This window comes from Danio rerio, chromosome 12 (genome assembly GCF_049306965.1).
Source record: "Danio rerio strain Tuebingen ecotype United States chromosome 12, GRCz12tu, whole genome shotgun sequence".
NCBI classification, from domain to species: domain Eukaryota; kingdom Metazoa; phylum Chordata; class Actinopteri; order Cypriniformes; family Danionidae; genus Danio; species Danio rerio.
In genome coordinates, this window is record NC_133187.1 from 30170367 (window position 1) to 30195000 (window position 24634).

Sequence of the window (24634 nt, forward strand, 5' to 3'; positions counted from 1 at the left end):
AACAACATGTATTGACAAAAGTTGTACACTGCCATATCAAAATATGGGGACTGGCAAGATATAAATCCATGCTTAACCATAGCACAAAAACATCTCCAAACCACTGGGGAAATAACTGCAGTGCCTCACAGAGGCTAAATATGACATAAATGGATATTAACATTGTCTCTATAAAGTAAATGAGTAATTGATTTCACATAACAGTAAATGCACTTATAACTGTTTTATAGGTTTAGAGGTTTCTAAAAGTTTTAAATTACAGTAAAATTAAGGTAACAAAATTACGACTGATTTGTAATGGAGGATTTGGATTACTTAAAGGTGCAATATGATCAATTAGGGTTTATACATTGACTGCTGTTTTGTTACCAATGTGTGAACAACTTGTCATAAAACCTAAAAAGAAAAAGAAAAAACAAGACCATTCTCAACTTCCTAGGGTGTCTATGAAAGCCTACAGAATGATTTTTCTTATGTGAAGGGCTCGGAACGTTTTTCCTGGGAAAGTCAAAGGGATGTAAGGTTTAACTGTGCTCCCAGGAGCCTTTCTTCTGTTGACACATGAAAGAATGTTTATACAGCCTCAAGTAAATGCTGAAAGAGCCATTCATTTCTGTATTTCAGTGTGTCATTTAAAGAAACTATACAAACTATAGTCTCATGTAGCCCGATTTATAGAGTCTGTACCTCAACACAAAGGCATTTCTAACTTCTTTGTACCTTCTAATAATAAAAAATTGAAAACTTAATTGTGAGTAGGCTATATCAGGGTGTTGAAACTTTCTGGAACATGTACAGTAAATGAATATATAATTTATAATTTATGAATATATATAAAATTTATATATTTGCGTCAAACTTTCAACATCAAATAAATCTTTCCATTGCCCAATACATGCTTTATAGTGGAAAATGCCCTTGCTCTATGAAAATACATTGAAAGATCTTTTGAAGAACTAAACATTACCTCAAAAAAATTATAAATAAATCAATAAAATAAACCAATAAAAGAGAGAAAAAAAAGAAAAAAACTTCTAGAACCTTAATTCTTAAAAGTGCAGTATGTAAGTTTGACACCGAGTGGTTGAACTAGGCATTCCTGAATCAAAACAAATGCAAGCGCAGGTTGCCAGATTGAGGACAGCAGCAAGTGATTTAAACCATATTGTAAAGAAACGACACCCGATAGAAGGAATATTTTTACTATAATTAATTAGTTTTTGTCCAAACCAAGACCTCAAATTAATATATATTTAAGAAGAAGATTCTATTTGTCACAGCTGAACAACAGAAAATCAACAATGATCACCTCAAGTAAACCTCATGTGCTTTATTCGGTGTTAAATGCTAACAATGTGAGTTTAAATGCCATTTTACATTAAATTTATTGCCATATACTGAAAGCAGCAGCAGACAGTTTACCTCAAATCTTGAAAATAAAATAACTGTTTAAAACTGTACTTTAGAACAAAACGCATGAGTGATTCAGTGTGTACATTTATAATATAATATATTAAATTATTAATATAATATAATAATATTAAAGAGGGTTAATATGTATTAAATAAATTATAAACCTTACCATACTTTCATGAGTCAGTGTATATTCTTTGATTCTGAATGGCTGTATTTAAATTGCTGTCATCTTTCGTTTGGTGCAAACAGCCAAATTGCGCATCACTGCGTATCTCAGCGTGGTTAAAATGTAACCTACTCACCTAATGTTTACGCTCATAATATTTATATCATTTATAATTATTAACCTCATGTGGAACTCTGAATCTGCATCCAATTTTGGGGTCTGCTACTGTCACAGGAGGTTGCAAAATATCTGACTTCAGCATTGTTTTTCAGATAAACAAGTATGTTCACTTTGCACATTTCTTAATTATCTGCAAACATATTATGGTATTTTTATGCTTTAGAAGAGTCAAAAACTTACATACAGCAACTTTAAAAGGTATCAAAAGGCTTTTCAGTTTTCTAAAGCACCTTCAGTGACAATAATTATTTTCAAGAGCGCTTCAAAATCTAAAGGACCTATTCCATTTTGAAGAACCTTTTTTCTTTTTTTGGAATGAAAAGATTATATGGATGTAAAAGTCACTTTATTAAGCCTTTAATGTACAGTTTTGGAATGATTACCTTTAAGACTCTCCACATGTGACTAGTCATTCAATTTGAACTTGATGTACAATACGGCCTGTATTATCAGGACAAAATAAGAGAATTAAAAAAAAAAAAAAACTCCCTAGTCTATTAAAAGACATACTCTTATTAATACAGCACACAGCAACCGTATTTTAGTGTTTCTGCAAATGAATAAATAAAATATGTTAATTTTCTCTTAAATATTTTATTTTATTAGCCAGTGTCTAGTGTACAGGCTCCCTATATATCTCCAGCCACAGGACAGGTTTTTGAGAGTATTGCAGATGTAGGAATAAACCAAGGTCAGACACAGCGTGATGATAAACTGCTAATGTCATTTGCCACACGCTGATGCAGAGGAGAAAAATATGTCCAAATAACCTATTTCTCGGAGTCGTTTCAAAATACGTCTGTGCGTAAAGTAGCTCATAAAATGCGTCATATAATGCAACGTACTTGAATAACATCTAACAAAATTGGTTAAGCGTTTTCATTCATTTTCAAAATATCTGCTTCGTATATATTTTTTTTTTTACCTGAATCATTAAATGTTTGATTAAAGCTACAAACTAGTAAAAAGACAGTACAAGACTAGCTAAACAAATTCACGTTGTCTCTAAACTTTCTTCGATAGTGTGATAAAGGCAGGTGCAGAGCATCAGTTTGACGTCAGGAGCTGCGGACACCGGCGGGCGAGAGCGCTCAGACACATTTGTCAAGTGTCCAAACACAGTGTGTGGGGTCTCGCGCACCTGGCACAAAGTTACCGCGCAGAGCTCCACATTCACCGCGAGCGCAATGAATTACAACAAGTCTAGCGGTCCGTCCCGCAGCAACTCTGGTTCGGTGGACGAGCTCGTGATCACATCGACTTTCGGGACGCTGCTGTCGGTGGTTTACATCGTTGGAGTGTCGGGAAACGTCTACACGCTGGTAGTCATGTGCCACTCCATCCGCTTCGCCACTTCCATGTACATATCCATCATCAACCTGGCGCTCGCGGATCTCCTTTACCTCTCCACGATCCCTTTCGTGGTTTGTACGTACTTTCTAAAGGACTGGTACTTCGGGGACGTGGGCTGCAGGATACTGTTGAGCCTGGACCTATTAACTATGCACGCGAGTATCTTTACTCTGACGGTGATGTGCATGGAGCGCTACCTGGCAGTGACTAAACCGCTGGATACTGTTAAACGCTCCAAAAGCTACCGAAAAGCCATGGCGTGGGGCGTCTGGATTTTGTCCCTCGTTTTAACTCTGCCCATGATGATTATGGTTAATCAGACTACTAAAACAACAGCAGACGGAGGGGTGAAGAGGATGTGCGCGCCCACCTGGGCACCTCAGGCGTATAAATTGTACCTGACTGTCCTGTTCTGCACGAGCATAATGGCGCCAGGGCTTGTCATTGGTTACTTGTACACCAGACTGGCCAGGACGTACCTTGAGTCCCAAAAGACACCAGCTGTTAAAGGCAGCAAGCGCTCGCCGAAACAGAAAGTTTTGATAATGATTTTCACCATCGTGCTTGTGTTTTGGGCGTGCTTTTTGCCCTTTTGGATATGGCAACTTGTGCCTCTGTACCACAAGCCCTTCAGTCTCGCCTCACACACACACACGAGCATCAATTACCTTGTGGCGAGTCTGACCTACAGCAACAGCTGCATCAACCCGTTTCTGTACACGCTCCTCACTAAGAATTATCGGGAGTATCTTAAAAACCGCCACAAGAGTTTTTACCGCTACACGTCATCGTTTAAACAGCGCCCACCGAGTTTGTACTCTTGGGGAAAGTCTGCGTCATCCAGTAATCAGTTTGAGTTCAACTCTGAGACGCTTGCCATGGCGCAGTTAAAGGTGATGCAGTGAAGAGATTGGAAAGCTTAACCCGTTCTGCGAAGGTAAGATTGGGGTTTCGTTTAGGTGAACTACTTACCCTATACGGTAATTGTCATACACGAAAGATTCACAACTATAAAAACATCTTCTTAAAGAAAATTACCAGAGAAATTGGCGGTTCACTCTGATCTGGTAGCCCCTGGATAAAAGCAGGAATAAACCCAGGAAAGTGAGAGACTAGTGATTAATATTCGTATAACTACAGTTTTACAGTGTAACAAAATGATGGCTAATTGGTGGTTACTGGGCTCTTATCTATAAACCAGTGTTTTATTGTTGTTAAAAACCATGCTTATCACACAAAACATTACATCAAATATTTTTGAAGGCTATATAAAAAGCTCATTTGGTTATGAAGGAAACGAGGAGGTTTGCTATGTTATCACAAAACATGACTTTTATAGCAGTTGCCATTCTTGAAGGTTGAACAAGGCAACAGTTTGTATGACATGACAGAAATCCGATAATAGGCAATGTCGAAAACTTCACATTTGACTTCTTTAGTTAGATCTGTAAAAGCACACATTTTCTCCATTCACAAAATAAAAGCACCAAAAGGCCATGTCCTTCAATTGACTTTGATGGTTTATGGAAACAGAAAATGTACAACTGTTGATGTTTTTTTTTTTAAATTTTATAATTATTATTATTTTTTGGACATTTACATACAAGACTACAACATTTTGGAGCCTAAAAAGGGTTTTAAAGTGCAAGTGCAGTTTTGTAATGGGTTCTCATAATGCAAGACTCTGTCATTAATAAAATGTGTTGTCATACTAATGCACAGACATAAGTAAGTACTTCCTAACCAAAACATCACTGGTGGACTGCAGGATCGAATACACATGCAAGCCAGTGTTTTTTTTTTTTTTTTTTTTTTTATACCAATTGACATTCCCAACTGCCCTGGCATGCATAGTGTTTTATTAATGTATTTATATACATTTTTGTTTTGTTTTTTGAAGATCTATAGGATGAGATCATTTTGTGTTTGCACCAACTACACACAATGAAATAATAATGATAAAAACGACAGTTTCGCTAACAATTCTCATCAACATGCAGGACCTTTAGCATTCTAATGTGAAACATTTGTAAATTTAATAACAGAAGCACAATTACAACACAAAGCCATGTATATATTTATCCAGTCCACAGGGATAATCAGAGTAGAAAATGTAATAACATAAAAAAAAACATTGCAACATTAAGTCAAGATGAAAAAGCGTGTAATCATAACAATTATTAAAGTTTGTTGTGCCAAGAGAAACTTTCCCACATATTTCCATGTCTGAACGTCAAAACACTGTGTTATCACAGAAACACTACATTATACTGTACATATGCATTCAAATAAAATGTCAAAAAAAACTCTACAATGCTGAAAAATTATGCTTTAATGAACCTATATTTAAATCCACCATGGGCTCCATATCATAATAATACACACTGACACATTCATTTCTCACAAGGACATCAACTCAGTTAGATTCCAGATTGCAAATCCATAGTTTACAGTAGAAAACAAATGGTCTACTAGGGCTGCACAATACATCGTTTCAATATTGCAATTTGTGAATCTGCAAGTCACATCGCAAGTTATACAATTTTGTATCTTTATCATAGTTGACCAGGAGCTACAGAATTGTATTTACTGTATTTATATGAAGCAAAACAAAGGTTTTCTCACTTAGATTTTTTTATCCTGTTTCTAGTTCAGATGTCTACATTTCAAAACAAAAACAAGATTATTTTTACTTGTTTTAAGAAAAAAACTCTTTATTTTTTACTGACGTTAAAAATAAAATAATTTTTAATAACACTATAATAACTACACACTATGAATCATCTATTAAGCATTAGCAAATAGTGAATTCATTATTTGTTAAGCATTAACTCCACAATAATAGACGTTAGTAAGCAGTTTATAACTGCAGATACAAATGCTCTATTCTTGACATAAGCACATTAAAAATGTGCTTAATAATTCAAACGAACAATAATCTTTGCAATCTTATCTACAAAAAAAAAGTCAAATGACTGTAAGATTTAAACATTGCTGAATAACAGGAATATTAAAATGGAACATAAAATTGGATAAAACAACATAATAATTTAACAACATATTATGATACAACATTTAATGTATTTGGTGATATTTAAACCGCACTGAAATTTTACTTTAGTTAATACTGCAAAGATTTATTTTTCATTTGACACAGTTTCATTTGTGTCTCTTCAAATGAATAGAAATTCATAAAGTTGTTTATTTTCTTTTTTTTTTCCTGTTCAGAATATAATCCAGCCTTTAATGATCTTCTATAATAGGTTTATAAAGCATTAATAGCCCTCACTTTAAGTCACAAAACAGGATGAAACAGAGTTAATAAAGCATTTGTTAATATACAAATTAACTATTAATATATGCCTGACCAATAACATATACACATGTTAATTTGAATAGTTTATTAATAATTAACTTATGCACTCTTAATAATCTTTAAAAATCTGCAACATCTCTCAAATAACTGGTTTGTAAATTATATGCAATACTTAATTTAGTAATGAAAAAACTACAAAGTATTCTTGACATAGAAGCGCACATATAATGTGCTTAATGACTGTATTTTCATAGAGCATTTGTATCTGCAGTTGTAAACAGCTTACTAACATCTATTAATGTTAAGGCTTAACAGATAATGAATTCGCTATTTGCTAATGCTTAATTAATGATTTATAGTGTGTAGTTATAGTGTTACCCGATATTGTTACTTGGTCTAATATTTTTTTTTTTTTTTGCTATTTAATCTAGAAAAGATATAAAGCAAAGTAAACAACAAATGCATATTGATTATTCAATTTCCAATATTGTGCAGCCCAATTAGTGAACTAATACTATGCACACTCATCAGTAGTCCATTCAGCTATGAGCCAAAAAGAAAAGAATCTTGATGTGCATCACCAGACATTTGGCCCAAAACATCATCTACAGATACCAATAATAATGAAATATTGCTTTCCCATCACATAATCCATATGGTGGCATTTGCCGCTCAGGGCTAAACTGGTCTTTGCATATTCATGCATTTGAACTCTGTTCCTCAGGCACTAATGCATTACGCTCAGTCAATGAGTCTTGGAAATGCGAATACAGAAAGAGTAGCAGGTGGCTACAGTATTGGATGACGCTCAATATCCTTAGCACAAAATAGAAACCCGCCACAAATATGACCACAAAGTTCATTCTAACGATCTGTGGTATTCATATTTAGTCATTTACGCAATAGCATAGTAGGTGTGTAACAGCGAGATGACTATACAACAAACCCGTTGCTAAATAACAAATTCCTGCTGTGTTCTATTTCGGTTCTCAATGTCAGTACAGGCTCGGCGGTCATACAATAGTGTATAGTGGAAGAAAAATAGCATGCATTCTCTCACTCCATCTAACACTGGCAGAACCACGGATGTGGAAGGATAAAAATGATTCTTGCTGGCTCCATTGCTCTGGAGACAAAAGAACAGAAGCCGTACAACTGGGGCTTTGACGTGTTCATGAAGTCATCGAAACTCAAGAGTTTGCTTGACTCTCAGACCAGGGTCAGAAATGGTTATGGGATTTCTTAAGCATCTCTCCAAGTGCCAAACCTCACACAGGCAAAAGCATCATTTATCATGGAAAGATTGGCTCAAAATTGGAAGAATTGAGCCTGGTGTGGAGAGTGTATCACTTTACTTAATGACACAGTAGAAATAGCACTCGTATTAAACAAAAGCCCTCTTTAAAAACAAATTGCACAACCGCAGAGTGAAGGCGCCAGTCAAACTGTTCACATTTTCGTTCAAACTTATCAGTCTTTCTGAGAAATTAAATCAATCACAGTCTCGCTCTACATGTTATTGTTGGGCTTTGCGTGGAGGAAATTGTATGATTCAAGTGTAAACGGAGTGGAATGCTTCATCGCCAGAGGGAAGCTTGGGTTACTGTAGTCATCCATCCAAACTTTCTCTCGAAACTGTGGTTGAACTACATGCTCACTTGTGTCCATGGTTTGTTTTGTCATATAATTTAATTAGCTACATCTGAGCTTGAGAACCACAACACCCACTGGCAAACACTCTTTTCCAAATGCCATGCTTATCAGCTGTGCATTTACTTTCCAGTTTGACAAAAAATGTGTTCATGTTGAAGCAGCTGCCAATAGCCAGGGAAATTTTAAGCTCCAGGGCTATATAACACATGTAAGAATGTAATGAGATTAAGAAAGATCTTAAAGGCTTTAGAAGGATTACAATATCAGTTAAAAGAGAACTAGTGCTTTACAAATTAGTACATACTGTAAGAGGCTCCTAGTCTTATGCAAATACTTCCGCTCAGAGCCAAAATGTCTATTTATAGATTGGAAGTTTGCTGTAATTGATCATTGACACTGGTTTTTGCTTCTATAATTTTTTAAAAGTATAGTTATACGAACTAAATAGTTTTTTTTTTTTTTACTTTCAACTCGTATTAGGGCTGCCTAAAATATTGTTTCATTGTCGCAATGTGATCATTCACAACAGTCATGTCGCGAGTATATGCAATATTGAATCTGGATTATAATTGCATAATAAAGTTTATAATAATAATAATAAAAGTGTCAAGGCCTATGACAGTGTGAGGGATTTAAAAGCATTCAGGCCTAAGAAATTATACCGAATTTAATTGTTCATCAATTTCACAGCAGTGGTCTAAAACTCAATTCCTGGAGGGCCACAGCTCTGCATACCTTAGCTCCAACCACCTCCAACTTAATAGTCTCTAACAGTCTTTAACAACTTGTTTAGTTAGATTAGCAGTGTTTGATGAGGGTTGGAGCAAAACTGTGCTGAGTTGCAGCCCTCTAGGAGTTGAGTTTGAGACCTATGCTTTACAGTAGTCTTAAATTTAACTACTGCATACCTAAATACAGTTTAACTCCTCGGAAAACAATTAAATGCTGTTATTTTAATTAGTATATTTTTCTTTATTGAATTTGTTGTTGCTTGTAGGTCGTTTCTGTATTTTATGCATATGCACTCCCCTACAGAATCATCCCGATCAATCTAAGATGATAAATTCTTTCCAAATAGTTTAGTTAAATTGTATTCATATCTCAATATTCATCACATAATAAAAATAATGCAATGTTAGATTTTTTCAATATCACACAGCTCTAATTCAAATAATACTGAAAACTACTCGATACAGGTCAAAGGAAAGTGTCGTACAACAAAGCTGCATTTATCTGACCAGGCAAATAACATTTCAATTGTAGTATTGCAAATTATTTAGCTTTACACTGTTTTTATAATTTTTTAATACATTTGAAATGTACTGTATGATTATTCCTGTAAAGCAAAGCTAAATTTTGTGTGCCATTACTAGGCCCATGAAAACTACGCGCAACAGAATTCCACAGATTTTTAGCCAAACATTGATTCCGTTTATTTACTTTTGTACATATATATTTATTAAGTTTTTGAAAATTCATTTTAGTAATATTATTGACTAATATGAAAATATTCATAAGATGCATTTACAAGTTTGTTAAGCAATATTTTCTGTCTTTTAGTAGATATATTATATGAGAGACTTGCTTTGTTTACCAAATAAGTGGATCTAATTGGATTTGCATCGTAAACATCAAATAAAAGTTGAAAAGGTAATATTGTTGTCATATATTAAGGTTTTAGTTATGATATTCCCAAAATCATTCCGCATAAATACACAGATTTTTACTAAAAAAAAAAAAAAAAAAAAAAAATAGCAAAAAAGTCTGCAGATTCCTTCTGGCCCTAGTGATTACATTATAATTCAGCATTATAAATCAGCATTATAATATGCTGATTTGCTGCTATATTGTGATCAATCACTATTGGTGCCCTAATAAATAATGGTAATTATTTCATATTAATATCATTATTAACAGGGCTGATTTTATTTACTGATTCATATTTGAATTTTCTGGACTCTGGAATACACATAAATTTGTAAAACAACAGCATTTATTTGAGATAAAATATTTTGTACATTGTTTACAATCACTTCTAACGTATTTAAATTGACCTTGATGAAAAAAACAATTAAAATACTTTTAAAAAGTTATATGTTACAGATTGTACAAATGTACGAAGCAGCACAACTGTTTTCTAAATTTATAAGAAATATATCTTGAGCATAAATCCAGGATCGTATAACACTGAAGACAGAAGTAATAAAAGGTAAAGGTGCAGTATGTACGTTTTTGACTCTTCTAAAGCATAAAAATACCATAATATATTTGCAGATATTTAAGAAACATGCCAAGTGGACGTTCTTGTTTATCTGGAAAACATTGCTGTAGTCAGGTATTCTGCTTTAAAAATGTGATTTACGTGCTTGAACTTCTGTCTTTGTTTTGGTCATTTAACACGCCTAATGCCAGTTTAGCCAATTATATTTCAGCACCCTGAGTTGTCTTGGTGTGATTCATTCAGCCATAACTGAAAATGCAACTTCCAGTGGACAGTAGCAGCCTCTGAAATAAAACGCAGATTCAATAGATACAGTTTACGCAGATACAAACGTAAACATTAGGTGAGCAGGTCACATTGTATCTCTGTGTCCTAGCAACACACTCTATGCTGCGATTTACAGTGATAAGCAATTTATCTGTTTGCACCAGACCCTACACAACATAAATTTTAATACAGCCAATCAGAAGCACAGAATAGTGCACTTACTGCACTCCAATGAAATGGTAAGGATTTTAATCCAATTGATACATATTAAACCTCTTTAACATTAATAAATGTACACACTGAATCACTGATATGTGTTGACTTGCACTGATTCACAGTACTAAAGTTCAAGTTCAAACTGTTTTTTTTTTTTAAATCTGAGTTAAACTATCTTCTGCTGCTTTCAGTTGTATGGCAATAAACACCATGTAAAATGGCATTAAAAACTCTCATTGTTAACATTTATTAGTGAATACAACATATGAGGAGTACCTAAGTTGATCACTGTCAATTTTCTGTTGTTCAGCTGCAAGATATGTGTTGGTTAGGACAAAAATTCATTTTAATAAGGAAAATATGCCTTCTATCACATGGCCTTGCTATTATTTGGAACACGATTTAAACCTGCCTTTGCTGGTGTTGTCAATCCGGCAACCTGCTCTTGTGTGTGTTTTGAACCAGGGGTGTAATACCTTGTTCAACCACTGGGTGTCAAACTTGCATACTTCACCTTTAATTCTGCTTTGCTTTACCCAATATTAAATAACATTTGAAACATATTCATAGGAAACTGCTTGTTTATATTGAAATGACTTTATTGCAGTTTTACTGTATAAACAAATGCAGCCTTGGGGAGCTTAAATGATACAAATATTACAAAAAATCTTACCCACCTCGTACATTTGACTGATATGCATACAGATAATACACATTCTCCAAGTGTTTCAAAATAAACACATTTATGCATGACACGCAGCAATCATATCTAACCCAATCATCTCAAGCAAAGGCAGCCCATCACAGACAAATAATCAACTCCACAAGACATGGACGTATTGGATTTCACTCTATTGTATAGTGGCAACAAATCAACAGTTCAGCCTAGTCACTGAGGGGATCTGTCCTGAGATTGCTGTTGGCAAAACCGGCTTGTTTTGCATAAAGCTGAAATGATTCATTTAGCAAGAGTTGTAGCAAACTTGTCAATGCCTTATAGTATGTAGAGCATGAATGAATTTGGAACTAAATAAAGGAATATTGCAGACCAAAAGAAGCCAATTAAGCTAGTGGTGATGCAACAGAACCAGTAAATTAAGCATTAGCCAAAACTCATGAATCATCACATGAGCAGCCTCAGAAAAACAAGAGTCCAAAGAGACTCCCTCTTCATATTAATATAAAGCTGATGCATGCGTTTTAATAACAGGCATTAAATGTATAAGCGCATTCAGAACTGGACTAAGGCTGCACATGCTAATTTATCTTATCTTAAATTCACCACACATCTGAAAGTACACTATTGGGAATATTTTGACAGATTATATATACAAAGATATACTAGTACACAAAACAATAGTGGTATGTACTTCTGTTTTTATGTCAAGGTTTAGTTCATTTTCAGGTCAGCGCTGGGTAAAAACTAAATTAAAAAATTTTTTTTTTTTTTAAACAGCGGTTAATCACAAATTGTGGGATCTAACAAAATTATAATTAATTATTTTATTTGATAATTCTTTTAAAATATCCAAGCTAAACTAATGCATTAAACTAAACACAATCTTACATAATTTTAGATAATAATAATACTATATTATTAGATATTTCCCAGAGATGGGTTGCGGCTGGAAGGGCATTCGCTGCATAAAAACGTGCTAGATGAGTTGGCAGTTCATTCCGCTGTGGCGACCCCGGATTAATAAAGGGATTAAGCCGATAAGAAAATCAATGAATGAATATTATTAGATAATTATTATCTAATAAGATATCTATTAATAATATCCAACACAACAAAGTGACAATTAACAATAAAATACAACATATTAAATAAAAACTAAACAAAAAACCTTGAATAAGACTATACCAACATTTAAAAGAAGCATAATGAATATATTCACTAACATTAGAGGTGTAGAGGATCACGTTTGATCGTATAGATCACAACCCATGGTTCAGAACATAAGTGACCCGCATATGAATACATTTTTCATATTTTCATATTTTAGAATCCTAAATTTGTAAGGATCGCAGAAATATCGCCTTTAGCATCATTCAAAATGCATGTATGAAAGCATTTAGGCTTTCCTGTAAACTATAAAAATGATGGAAGCTTTGGTAGGATATTTAAGATGTGGTGGGTTTCTTAGGTGTTTTCTATCACTACTTGTTTACCCTGCATTAATGCATTCCGTGTAAGCTGCACGAATAATCATTAAAAGATCGGAATCTCAACACCCAAGCAACATAAATGGTGAATAATGGTGATTTGCATAATGTATGTTTATTAATCCTTTGAATCGCTGCATTTAGATCTGAAAACGCAAAAATCAAGAAAGAGAGTCTTTAGTCTTTTGAGTTCATTATGAAGTTTCAAACAGTCAAATAACAAAAGTTCAAAAGTTTATAGTTTAGATAAAACCACTGATGTTTGTGGTAAAGAATCAAGTTGTAGGCAGCAATTAAACTATTTAACCAATAGATGGGGACAACCAGCCATCAAAAATATGCCACTGAATAACACTTCAAAAATGACACATCTAGCGATAAAACATGAAGTTTTATGAGTGAATAACTGAATCATTTATTGAAAATAAGACTAAAAATAAATGCGGGTTGTACAAATTATAATGTAGCGTCATCACCAACAGTAGAAGTAATAGGGAATTTTTCAAATTAATGAATATTTGGCAGTTTATTTTTATTCAGCTGATAAGTTCTTCATTTTATTTTTAATAAAAGCACAGGTTCTAAGTTCTGCTTGGTGAAAGTAAACGTTTCTTTTAGTACGGTTTTTGTAATAAATGGAAAGCAAATTACATTTGTCTCCTCCCCTTTTTGGCTGATCCGAAAAATAGTCCAATCCGTGACTAAAAACCACAATGTGATCCGAACTGTGAGATTTGTGATCCCTTACACCACTAGCTAACAGTGCATATTTAGACAGATGCTCAGATGAACCAATAGAGCTGTTACATGACATGTGAGCTGTTTCTTAGTTTATTTTGAGTTAGAATTATTAATGAAGAAATGGGAATTACTGCGTTTACTTGCATTTTAACTGAGAATGCACATAAGACAAGAGTCAAAACAGAATTTACTATATGAATTTCCTAATAAAATGGACATAATCCAAAAGATGAGACAGGAACTGTGTTATATACCTTAATGAATGTAATACAGTATACAAATCAATAGCCTAAAATATCAATAATGGGATATATTTCATATAGATTCAACAAAACAAAAATAGTTTTAAAAATAAGTTCAGCAAATGCATTGTTTAAAATAAGACTGTATTTGTTAAGTATACATACTAAAGCAAAAATGTATGTACTATTACATCTCTAGTTGCAAATGCTTTAAATGAGAAAAGCAAAAACAGTGTGTTTTGAACCTCACTTCAAAGGTGAGGCGTTTAATTTTGGGCCTTAAATGTGTAAAAAGAAGCCAATTAGCAGTTACATCTCAAAACAAGCTGTCAAAAACATGTTGAGACTGGCTGAACTTGACTTTCACCACATAAAATGCCAGAGTAATTAAAGCTAACACAGTACAATAGGGAATGTGTTAACAACAGATCATCATGTATGCTATATGAACTTTTTGTACTTGGCAAACTGAAGGGATATTAGAATAAAGACATCAAGTAAACTTGTTTTCTCGAAGAATACCCTAACACTCATGTCAAAGATATCAAAAAGGTATTTTCTTTCAAAACATCCACTCAAGTAAAGAGACATGGCTGAAGGAATAAAAATTCTTTGTGAATCGGATTCATTGAACTGTCATTAGTAGCATGAGCAAGGCTTTGGAAAGCAATTCTACAAAGAACATTTTTTAGGTGATGACACGAGTGGAGATATTTGACAAGCGGGTCTCCAGCTCCTTGTTTTCATTACATACACCGGTTCCATCATCCCACTTGTGTTGCCTGTCTAGACAGTGATTTAACTATAATAATATAAACGACTTTAAAGCGTGCAGCACAACCAGGAAAGAGAAGACTTAATAGTAAAGAAGCACCTTCTGAAGCCAAAATCAAACCCAGAAGATGCTTGGCTTCAAATGACAGCAATTCAAGTAAATCTCCTGAAAATACAAAACTCCTCTTAAATTAAAAGCATAAAGGGAGACAAAACCCTTTTGAGCACAGAAAAACCTAAACATTTTTCTAAAAGGAAAATAAGAGGGTTTTTTAATGCTGTAAACCTGACAGATGGAAGTGGTGTTTCATCATTTTTCTCTGTGTTTGCCCCAGGGTTTCTGTCACTCATCCGTCCCTTTAAACCAGGAGGATCCTACGGCAATGAGGGGTTATCAATGGCAAAATCAGGGTCACATGTGAAGGACACCGTGATGGCATATCGTGTGCCCCAAGCAACCTTCTCCACATGATGGAGGTTCTCAGAACCGGATGAGAAGAAGGAGACCCGACCTGCAGCAGATAAAAGAAGAGGTGCTGAGCGAGAGAAACGAGAGAAGGGGTGAAGTGATGTGCTGAAAAATTGCATATGGCGTATGCTGAAGTCAGCCTAGAGTCAATCAATGATGTTTTGAACTCTGAAGATACTTTTTTCTTCTTCTGTTTTTAATACCTTTTGTAAAAGCTTTTTTTAAAGCTGAATTTAAATGTTTGTTATTGACAATTGCTGTTGTGTCTCATAATGACAGTACACCGTAAATATAATGCTGATAGAAAGTGGCTTCAAAGCATCTATAAATACAAGTGGATGCTGAGATAATTGCTAAATGATTCTAATATAGCCTGGGTGGACTGCTGAATTCATTATAAGACTTAAAACGGAAGGAAAAAATTGGCGGAACTTTATGTATGTAAATTCCCTCCATTACGTCTGCCTGCTACTGACCTTTGTAGACCATTCCTGACCATGAAAGGTGTACTGAATCTCATGAAACGTTCATGTTTTAAAAAAGAAATTTTTAAAAGTTGAAATGCATGTGTTAAATTCTATGAATAAATGCTAAATGTCGGACTGCACTGCTGGAGGAATATACATAATGCAAGATGGAGCAATTCCAAAGTGTTAGGCAAGCAGCTGAAATTCTGTGATAAAACAAGCTGGAAGAAAGAATGCAATACATGTTAAAATGGAGAAAAACATTCATGAGTCGAGTTTGAACAAATGATGACTTTGTAATGCACAAAACAACATTTGCAGTCATAGATGAGCAAATGACTTTTCTCAGTTTGTTGTTTATAAAAACAGCATCATGGGGGATAACATACAAACCTATGTACTAAAAGCAAAAATCCACTACTTTTCAAGGCTTAAGATAATAAATTACATTACACATTTTTAAGATCTCCAGTTGTACAAGAAACCAAAATCCTTTCTCTTGCATATTTGTTTGGTTAAAAAAAAAAACAATGAATTAAATCCACTTGATGATATTACAATTGCCCATTCATTTATTATGGTCCTCGTTCAAACAAATTATTAAGCAGACAAGCAGCTAAGAGATACTTAAGTTGAGAAAAATAAAATATATATACATGGTTCGCAGAACACCGTAATACAGAATTTAGTTAAACCCCATATGATTTTTTTATTTTTTATTTTTCTGTAATTCAAAACTGAAGTCTGTTAAACCTACTTTTGGTGGTTATATAACTGTTTTTAATGTCAAAGCAGTTGATCACAGGCAATGAAGACCATAGGCTGGCATTACATAAATGTGTTATAAATCTACATAATTAGTCTCAACACTGATTTAAGTCCACTCTTTAAATCTGGCCGTTAAGTGAAATGTTTAAAGTCACTATATAATGTAATTAGACCTATTGACCATTTTGAGGGACGCAAACAATAACAAGGGTCCTAACATATATCCTGTTTGACATTTTTAATTTCCATTAAATCCTAGAATCTGAAAGGGTAAACATGTTGCTAAATAATGTAATAGCAGCTGTTTTAACGTTAAGTTATGATTGAATTGTTTCTTACAGTTTCGAAATAGTTTGACAACATGCAGGAAATGTTCATGACCACAGTGAAATGGTCTATATTAAAAAGCTATTATAAATACATGCAAGGCATGTGCAAATGTAAAAACAAAGCCAACAAGCTATTTTTAATCTGCATTTTAACTATTATTATTTTAATTATTATTATTATTAAAACAAAAAAAAAAAAAAGTTTTAGGTAACACTTTATTTTGATGGTCCTTTTGACTATTAGTAGACTGCCTAATATTAGACCATAACAGACAATAATGGACCAACAAAATAAAGTGACCAAGTTGTAATCTAAAGAAATGAAATCATATTTATAGTATATCTATTGAGAAATATTTTAACATAAGAGTAACACTAACTAATATGATGGTGAAAATGATGATGAAAAACCTGTCACATACACTTTTACATGCAATGAAATTGGACCCCAATAAATATACCATGTTAGTTAACATTAGTTAAGGATGATGCAGTTGTTCATTGATAGTCCATGTTACCTCACGGTGCATTATAATGTTAACAAGCAAAAATTTGTGTTTTAATTATGTAATAAGTAATGTTTAACTGTGATTAATAAATGCTGTGCAAGTATTTTTTTCATAATTCGTTTATGTTAGTAAATCAAACTAACATTAACTAACGAAACCTTATTGAAAAGTGTGACCAAAATAAGATGAAGCATTTGAAGATGGTGACAATAACAGCATATATCCAAATAATAATCCATACAGTGCATCCAGAAAGTATTCATAGTGCTTAATTTTTCCATTTTTTTGTGTTACAGCCTTTTTCCAAAATAGATTAAATTCATTCATTTCCTCAGAATTCTACACACATTGCCCCATCATGACAATGTGAAAATAGATTTTTTTTAAATCATTGCACATTTATTAAAAATAAAAAAAACAGAAAAATCACATGTACATCAGTATTCACAGCCTTTTGCTCAATAGTTTGTTTATGCACCTTTGGCAGCAATTACAGCCTCAAGCCTTTTTGAATATAATGCCACAAGCTAGACACATCTGTCTTTGAGAATTTTAGCCCATTCCTTTTTGCAGTACCTCTTAAGCTCTATCAGGGTGGATGGGAAGTGACGGTTTACAGCCATTTTCAGATCTCTCCAGAGTTGTTTAATAAGATTAAGATCTGGGCTCTGACTGGACCACTCAAGGACATTTGTTGTGAAGCCACTTTATCGATATGTTGGCGGTGGGCTTTGGCTCATTGTCCTGCTGGAAGATAACCTGTCGCCCCAGTCTGAGGTCAAAAGCACTCTGAAGCAGTTTTTTTTTAAATCAGGATGTCTCTGTACATTGCTGCATTCATCTTTCCCTCTATCCTAACTAGTCTTCCAGTTCCTGCTGCTGAAAAACATAACCGCCTGGCATTCACTTCAAAGAGTTCAGTTTCAGTCTCATCAGACCAGAGAATTTTATTTCTGATGGTCTGAGAGTCCTTCAAATGCCTTTTGGCAAATTCCAGGTGGGGAGTGGCTTCCCTCTGGCCACTCTACCATACAGGCTAGCTTGGTGGATTGCTGCACAGATGATTGTCCTTCTGTAAAATTGTCCTCTCTCCACAGAAGAATGCTGGAGTTTAGACAAAGTAACCATCAGGTTATTGATCGCCTCCCTAACTAAGGCCCTTCTCTTTCGATCGGTCTACAGGTCTACAGACAATTCCTTTGTCTTCATGCTTGGTTTGTGCTTTGACATGCACTGTCAACCCTGGGACCTTGTATAGACAGTAGGGTTGAGCCGATAGACGATGTCATTGTCCATTGCCGATGGCCAATATACAACACGATGCTGAGCCAGCATCGCTGATCCTCTGCCCCACCCCTGTCGCAAACCCGCTCGCGAAAAATACACACTTATGCCGAGTTCAGACTGCATGATTTTCAAAGTAGTCGTGTCACAGATGTTTTCACACTGCATGACTATCTGGGCTAACGTTTTGTCGCTGCTTTGTTTACACTGCAAGATGGATCGGCGACAGGGGCTTTCACATTGCATGACTTTACAATAGGAAGTACCGCCGACGGCTTCGCCCAAACTACGCCTCACAGCCAAAAACACGCAGTATATCTTTTGTTGTTAACTACATAACGAGAGAGAAGCCTTTAATGGGGTAGAGAATGTACATATTTGCTCACCTGGGTTTGAAGGAATTTCTCCTCAACTTTCTTTTTTAACTTTCTGTATAAAACGTCAAACAGACATGGGTGCTCCTGTCAAACCTCCACTAGTTTTTCCACATTTCCTGGGTCCAAATAAATGGAAGTGAATGCTGCTCTCTCATTGGCTGTAGGCGATCGCCAATGTTATTTTCAGTCAAAACTCATTTCACACAGCATGATTTGAATCGCTGACAGCTCCAGATATTTAGCTCGCCAAATATCTCACAGGCATCAGCGACTCATCTGCGATTATCTAAGATCGCGTCTTTGATAGTACATACTATGTGATTGTCACTCACGTGCACGAGCACCAATTTGCCTGTGATTTCAGATATTTTTCAGCGATTTCTCAAAACCTGTTGGCAAGTCAAAAATTAAAGCTAAAATCACGCAGTATGAACTAGGCACTAGGCCCCGTTTACAGTAATACTGTACGTCTTAGTGTTAAAATCGCATTTTAGAATGAAAATAATCCTCCTCCACACCGTGTTTACCTGGCATTCTGAACAGCCCACCGTTAGCTGAAAACGCACATCACGTGACCAAACACACACACTGACACAGCCACACACACACAGCCACACACTGTCATGAGCTCCTCTGAGCCGAGGACCAAACCAGCGACCTTCTTCCTGTGAGGCACTACCTACTGCACCACTGCTTCGCCCTCACTATAGATGTTAAACGTGATATTCAGACAACCCAAGTCTCCCGGAAATTCCGGGAGTCTCTATGCATTTGCAGGACTCATAATGCCCGCAAACGTGTTATAATCTCCCAGAAATCGTGCATCACCCTCCCGGTTCTCAAAAAAAGTTTCCCATGCTTCTCACCCCCGGATCCCTCCTCCCTCTTGCAACAATTTAAAAAAAATCATTTATGGGGTCATTGTGGGGGTCATTATGGGGTATTGCGCCTAGAGTTTTGAGGAAATTAATTAATTTAATCCATTTTGGAATAAGGCTGTAACATTAAAAAATGTGAAAAAAAGTGAAGCGCTATGAATACTTTTTGGACGAACTGTATATAACAAAATAGCTGTCCTGACATTTCTCATCTCAATCTTGATTCTGAAAACAGACATTTTGCAATCGTAGCATTACTTAGTTTTGCATTAGATCCATTACATTTATAATACTTTGGATATGCGATACAACAAAAGGGACAATTTTGTTTAAAGCAGGCATTTTCAACAACAAAAAAAAACACTTCTCCACGAAAGCTAAATTATAGTGACCTATGCAGGTTGTAGCAGGGAGGAAAATGTGAATGCTGCTGCCATGCTAATTAGCCAAGAGTAATTCTGTACACTTCAACTGGAGATGCAGAAGGGGACATTTGCTAAACAGGATATTTATGCAAATGACCTGCGTTGTGCCTGCCTGGTTCTGACCCTTGCTGGCCATTATTGATTGTGAAAGTTACATTGAATCTCATTAAAACGTTATGCGGTGGCGTTGCATTTAAGGAGAGACAAAGCTACGATCTATATGCTATGTAAATAACACCTTATCGCTGTAGGAAACTGTATAATTCTATAAAATCTGAAAGATGAGAGAACGCCTAATGACATCTGGAGTATTAGGATCAGAAATTGTAAATCCTGATTAGAGCATTTGCATGGAAATTAGGAGAGGAACGATATCATTCAAAAGAGAAACTCTCTAAATCATCAGGTTCAGCGAGTTGGGATTTTAATAAATACGCATATTAAGCATGAAAAGCTGAGAGAAGAGCACACGGCTTGCCAGCATGTTATTCAGTTGACTGAAAAAACAAATAAAATGACAATTATTTCAGAGTTTATAATGATATGATTTGATCATGTTTCCATGGGGAGGAGTTTAATCAAGAGTGGAAAAACAATTTCCCTTATTAATAAGAAAAAAGCTGTGCATGATGTAGTTCATTATGTAGTTTGGGTGTATGGTTTTGGAAACATGTAGAGAGGCAAAGGAGACGGTAATGTAATGTAATGTAATGTAATGTAATATAATATAATATAATATAATATAATATAATATAATATAATATAATATAATATAATATAATATAATATAATATAATAATTGATTTGCTCTTTACAGGGAGTGCAGAATTATTAGGCAAGTTGTATTTTTGAGGAATTATTTTATTATTGAACAACAACCCTGTTCTCAATGAACCCAAAAAACTCATTAATATCAAAGCTGAATATTTTTGGAAGTAGTTTTTAGTTTGCTTTTAGTTTTAGCTATTTTAGGGGGATATCTGTGTGTGCAGGTGACTATTACTGTGCATAATTATTAGGCAACTTAACAAAAAACAAATATATACCCATTTCAATTATTTATTTTTACCAGTGAACCCAATATAACATCTCCACATTCACAAATATACATTTCTGACATTCAAAAACAAAAAAAACAAAAAAATAATCAGTGACCAATATAGCCACCTTTCTTTGCAAGGACACTCAAAAGCCTGCCATCCATGGATTCTGTCAGTGTTCTGATCTGTTCACCATCAACATTGCGTGCAGCAGCAACCACAGCCTCCCAGACACTGTTCAGAGAGGTGTACTGTTTTCCCTCTTTGTAAATCTCACATTTGATGATAGACCACAGGTTCTCAATGGGGTTCAGATCAGGTGAACAAGGAGGCCATGTCATTAGTTTTTCCTCTTTTATACCCTTTCTCGCCAGCCACGCTGTGAAGTACTTGGACGCGTGTGATGAAGCATTGTTCTGCATCAAAATCATGTTTTTCTTAAAGGATGCAGACTTCTTACTGTACCACTGCTTGAAGAAGGTGTCTTCCAGAAACTGGCAGTAAGACTGGGAGCTGAGCTTGACTCCATCCTCAACCCGAAAAGGCCCCACAAGCTCATCTTTGATGATACCAGCCCAAACCAGTACTCCACCTCCACCTTGCTGGCATCTGAGTCGGACTGGAGCTCTCTGCCCTTTACCAATCCAGCCACGGGCCCATCCATCTGGCCCATCAAGACTCACTCTCTTTTCATCAGTCCATAAAACCTTAGAAAAATCAGTCTTGAGATATTTCTTGGCCCAGTCTTGACGTTTCAGCTTGTGTGTCTTGTTCAGTGGTGGTCGTTTTTCAGCCTTTTTTACCTTGGCCATGTCTCTGAGTCTTGCACACCTTGTGCTTTTGGCCACTCCAGTGATGTTGCAGCTCTGAAATATGGCCAAACTGGTGGCAAGTGGCATCTTGGCAGCTGCACGCTTGATTTTTCTCAGTTCATGGGCAGCTATTTTGCACCTTGGTTTTTCCACACGCTTCTTGCGACCCTGTTGACTATTTTGAAGGAAACGCTTGATTGTTCGATGATCAAGCTTCAGAAGCTTTGCAATTTTAAGAGTACTGCATCCCTCTGCAATATACCTCACTATTTTTGACTTTTCTGAGCCTGTCAAGCCCTTCTTTTGACCCATTTTGCCAAAAGGAAGCTGCCTAATAATTATGCAGACCTGGTGTTGATGTCATTAGACCACACCCCTTCTCATTACAGAGATGCACATCAGCTAATATTCTTAATTGGTAGTAGGCTTTAGAGACAACATGCATAAAGAGGATGATGTGGTCAAAATACTCCTAATAATTTTTTTCCTAATTTGCCTAATAATTCTGCACTCCCTGTAGTGTTTGGACTTTCAATAGTAAAAATTAAACCACACAGAACTAAACTGAACTTTAACTCTGAAAACCGAACTGACAAAGTTTTAATTACAATTTACTAGAATGTCTATGTTAAGCTGCTTTGACGCAATTTACATTGTAAAAGCGTTATAATCCGGGGTTGATATTAACATCCGCCCACCCGCCAAGGTGATCTTGGAATTGGGAAACAACACGACTGCAAAAAATAAATAAATTGCGTTCGTGCGAGCAATAGAAAGCAGGTGAATACCGAATGAGAAAAATCACTCGCAACAGCTGAGGTGATGCACACCACAGTTTAAAACACGTACGCACTCACGTTTCTTGAGTGAAGCAACTGTGTCTAGAAACACAACTGATGTGATGGTTGAACTGATGTTTCTCTTTTAAATAGACTAAACAAAAGATCGGAGATAAATTTGGGAAATCCTTAATTTTGAGCTCTGAAAATTATGTGAAATAAAAACTAATTGTAATACTATGAAACCATGACCCATTTGCTCATGATTATTGAGCAAGCTCATACACAACACACACAAACATTTAAATGAATGAGGAGGCATGTGGAGATCTAAATCAACTAATTTTAGCATGTCAAAGTCAAATTTATGTGTATAAAATATATTTTACCAACAATATAATTGTGGCTAGTGAAAGGGGCAAGTGGCTAGGAATGTTGGAAAACTACTAGCCACAGTGGCCGGTGATCAAAAAAGTTAATGTCCAGCCCTGATTATAATAAAGATTAACTAAATTGAATTTAAGTACAATTGGGTTTTGAAATGATATTCATAATGTGTCTTGCACTAAATCCAACATGGATCAAATCTAATGTAAATGACTTTTTTGTTAATATGTAACTCATATTGACTTCATTTTTGGAATTGAATCCCTTCACATTATGAACAGAAATTTTAGACTTCACAATTAAACATTGATCGGCTAAAATATAATCATCATTCAGACTTGATTATAGACTACACTAGATTTGCTCTAAAGAGACTTGCTATTAGAATAAATAGCTCAAACACAAGATAAAGGAAACTACAGCTAATGTTAAAACCTTAAAACGCATGCCATAAAAACATAACACAGCCACAGTCTTTCTGCTTTCAAAAAAATCTCTCTCAATATTTGCACATCACCTACTACGTCAGACGCCATTGAATTGCACCCATTTCCTCACCACACACTTGAACACAGCCAAAAATAACAGTCCTTTAGTTTTTCCACCTGACAATAAAAAAAAATGCACCTGTCTCCTCCTCTAAACTCCTCAGCTGGCTGAAACCCTATGAGGCCAAGATCATGTCGCTCTTTTGTAACTCTCAAATCAGAACATGCAGCTGTGATCCCAGAAGATTCATCCAGTGCAACAAAACTAAAATGTGTCTCTCATCTAATCTTTTATTTCACACTGTTCTTATTAGAGCCGCACAACATGGGGAAAAAAAGGAATGTTGTGATACTTGTTTATCTGCAAAACATTCTGCAAAATAAATGCAATTTTACCAGATGACTAGCTCTATTTGGAAAGAATTCATAATTTTTTATTGATTAGGATGATTCTGCATGGCAGTGCATTAGCATAAGATATCATTAATAAATTACAAGCATACCGAAATTCAACAGAGCATATAAATAAAAAGTGCTTTCAGTTTAAGTTGTCGTACTGTATTCAGATTGGTTATTTTACTTTGGGCAATGCGATTTTTAAAAATGTGCTATATAAATAAACTACACACATATCATCATATAAATAATCTTTGTTAAAGCTACAAGCATGATCATTTCTTGAGCTTTTAAACTCTCCTGAAATGTGGAACAGTCACAGGTCTTTAAAACAAATGACAAAAGATGCATCCCAAAATCGCATACTTATACTATTTCTCCAACAAAATGGCATAGAATGGTGCATAAGTAGTGCATTCGCTGAAATTTATAAAAAAATACTGGAATTTTGCCTCACACAGCTGAATAGCCAAAGCTATTGGGTGCAAAGGTTGGATTTCTTTGTCAATTTTGGA

General features: G+C 35.1%; 2 protein-coding genes across 3 annotated transcripts in view; one reads left to right on the plus strand and one right to left on the minus strand.

Moving 5' to 3' along the window:
* Nucleotides 1-1759: 1759 nt before the first annotated feature.
* LOC110440145 (urotensin-2 receptor) lies at nt 1760-16104 on the plus strand. Of its 2 annotated transcripts, XM_073918543.1 has the most exons (3): nt 1760-3883; nt 3960-4052; nt 15047-16104. In XM_073918543.1, the coding sequence occupies exons 1-2, from the start codon at nt 2950-2952 to the stop codon at nt 4004-4006; spliced, it is 981 nt and encodes a 326-aa protein (XP_073774644.1). In that variant the 5' UTR covers nt 1760-2949; the 3' UTR covers nt 4007-4052; nt 15047-16104. The 2 variants fall into 2 exon arrangements, with proteins under 2 accessions (XP_073774644.1, XP_021336025.1); XM_021480350.3 differs by having other exon boundaries at nt 2081-4052.
* ogfod3 (2-oxoglutarate and iron dependent oxygenase domain containing 3) overlaps nt 12569-24634 on the minus strand; it is a 40419-nt gene continuing 28353 nt past the window's right edge. Inside the window, 1 exon segment of the mRNA NM_001130772.2 lies at nt 12569-15223. Within this exon segment, the coding sequence (NP_001124244.2) occupies nt 15087-15223 (137 nt within the window). The 3' untranslated portion in view covers nt 12569-15086.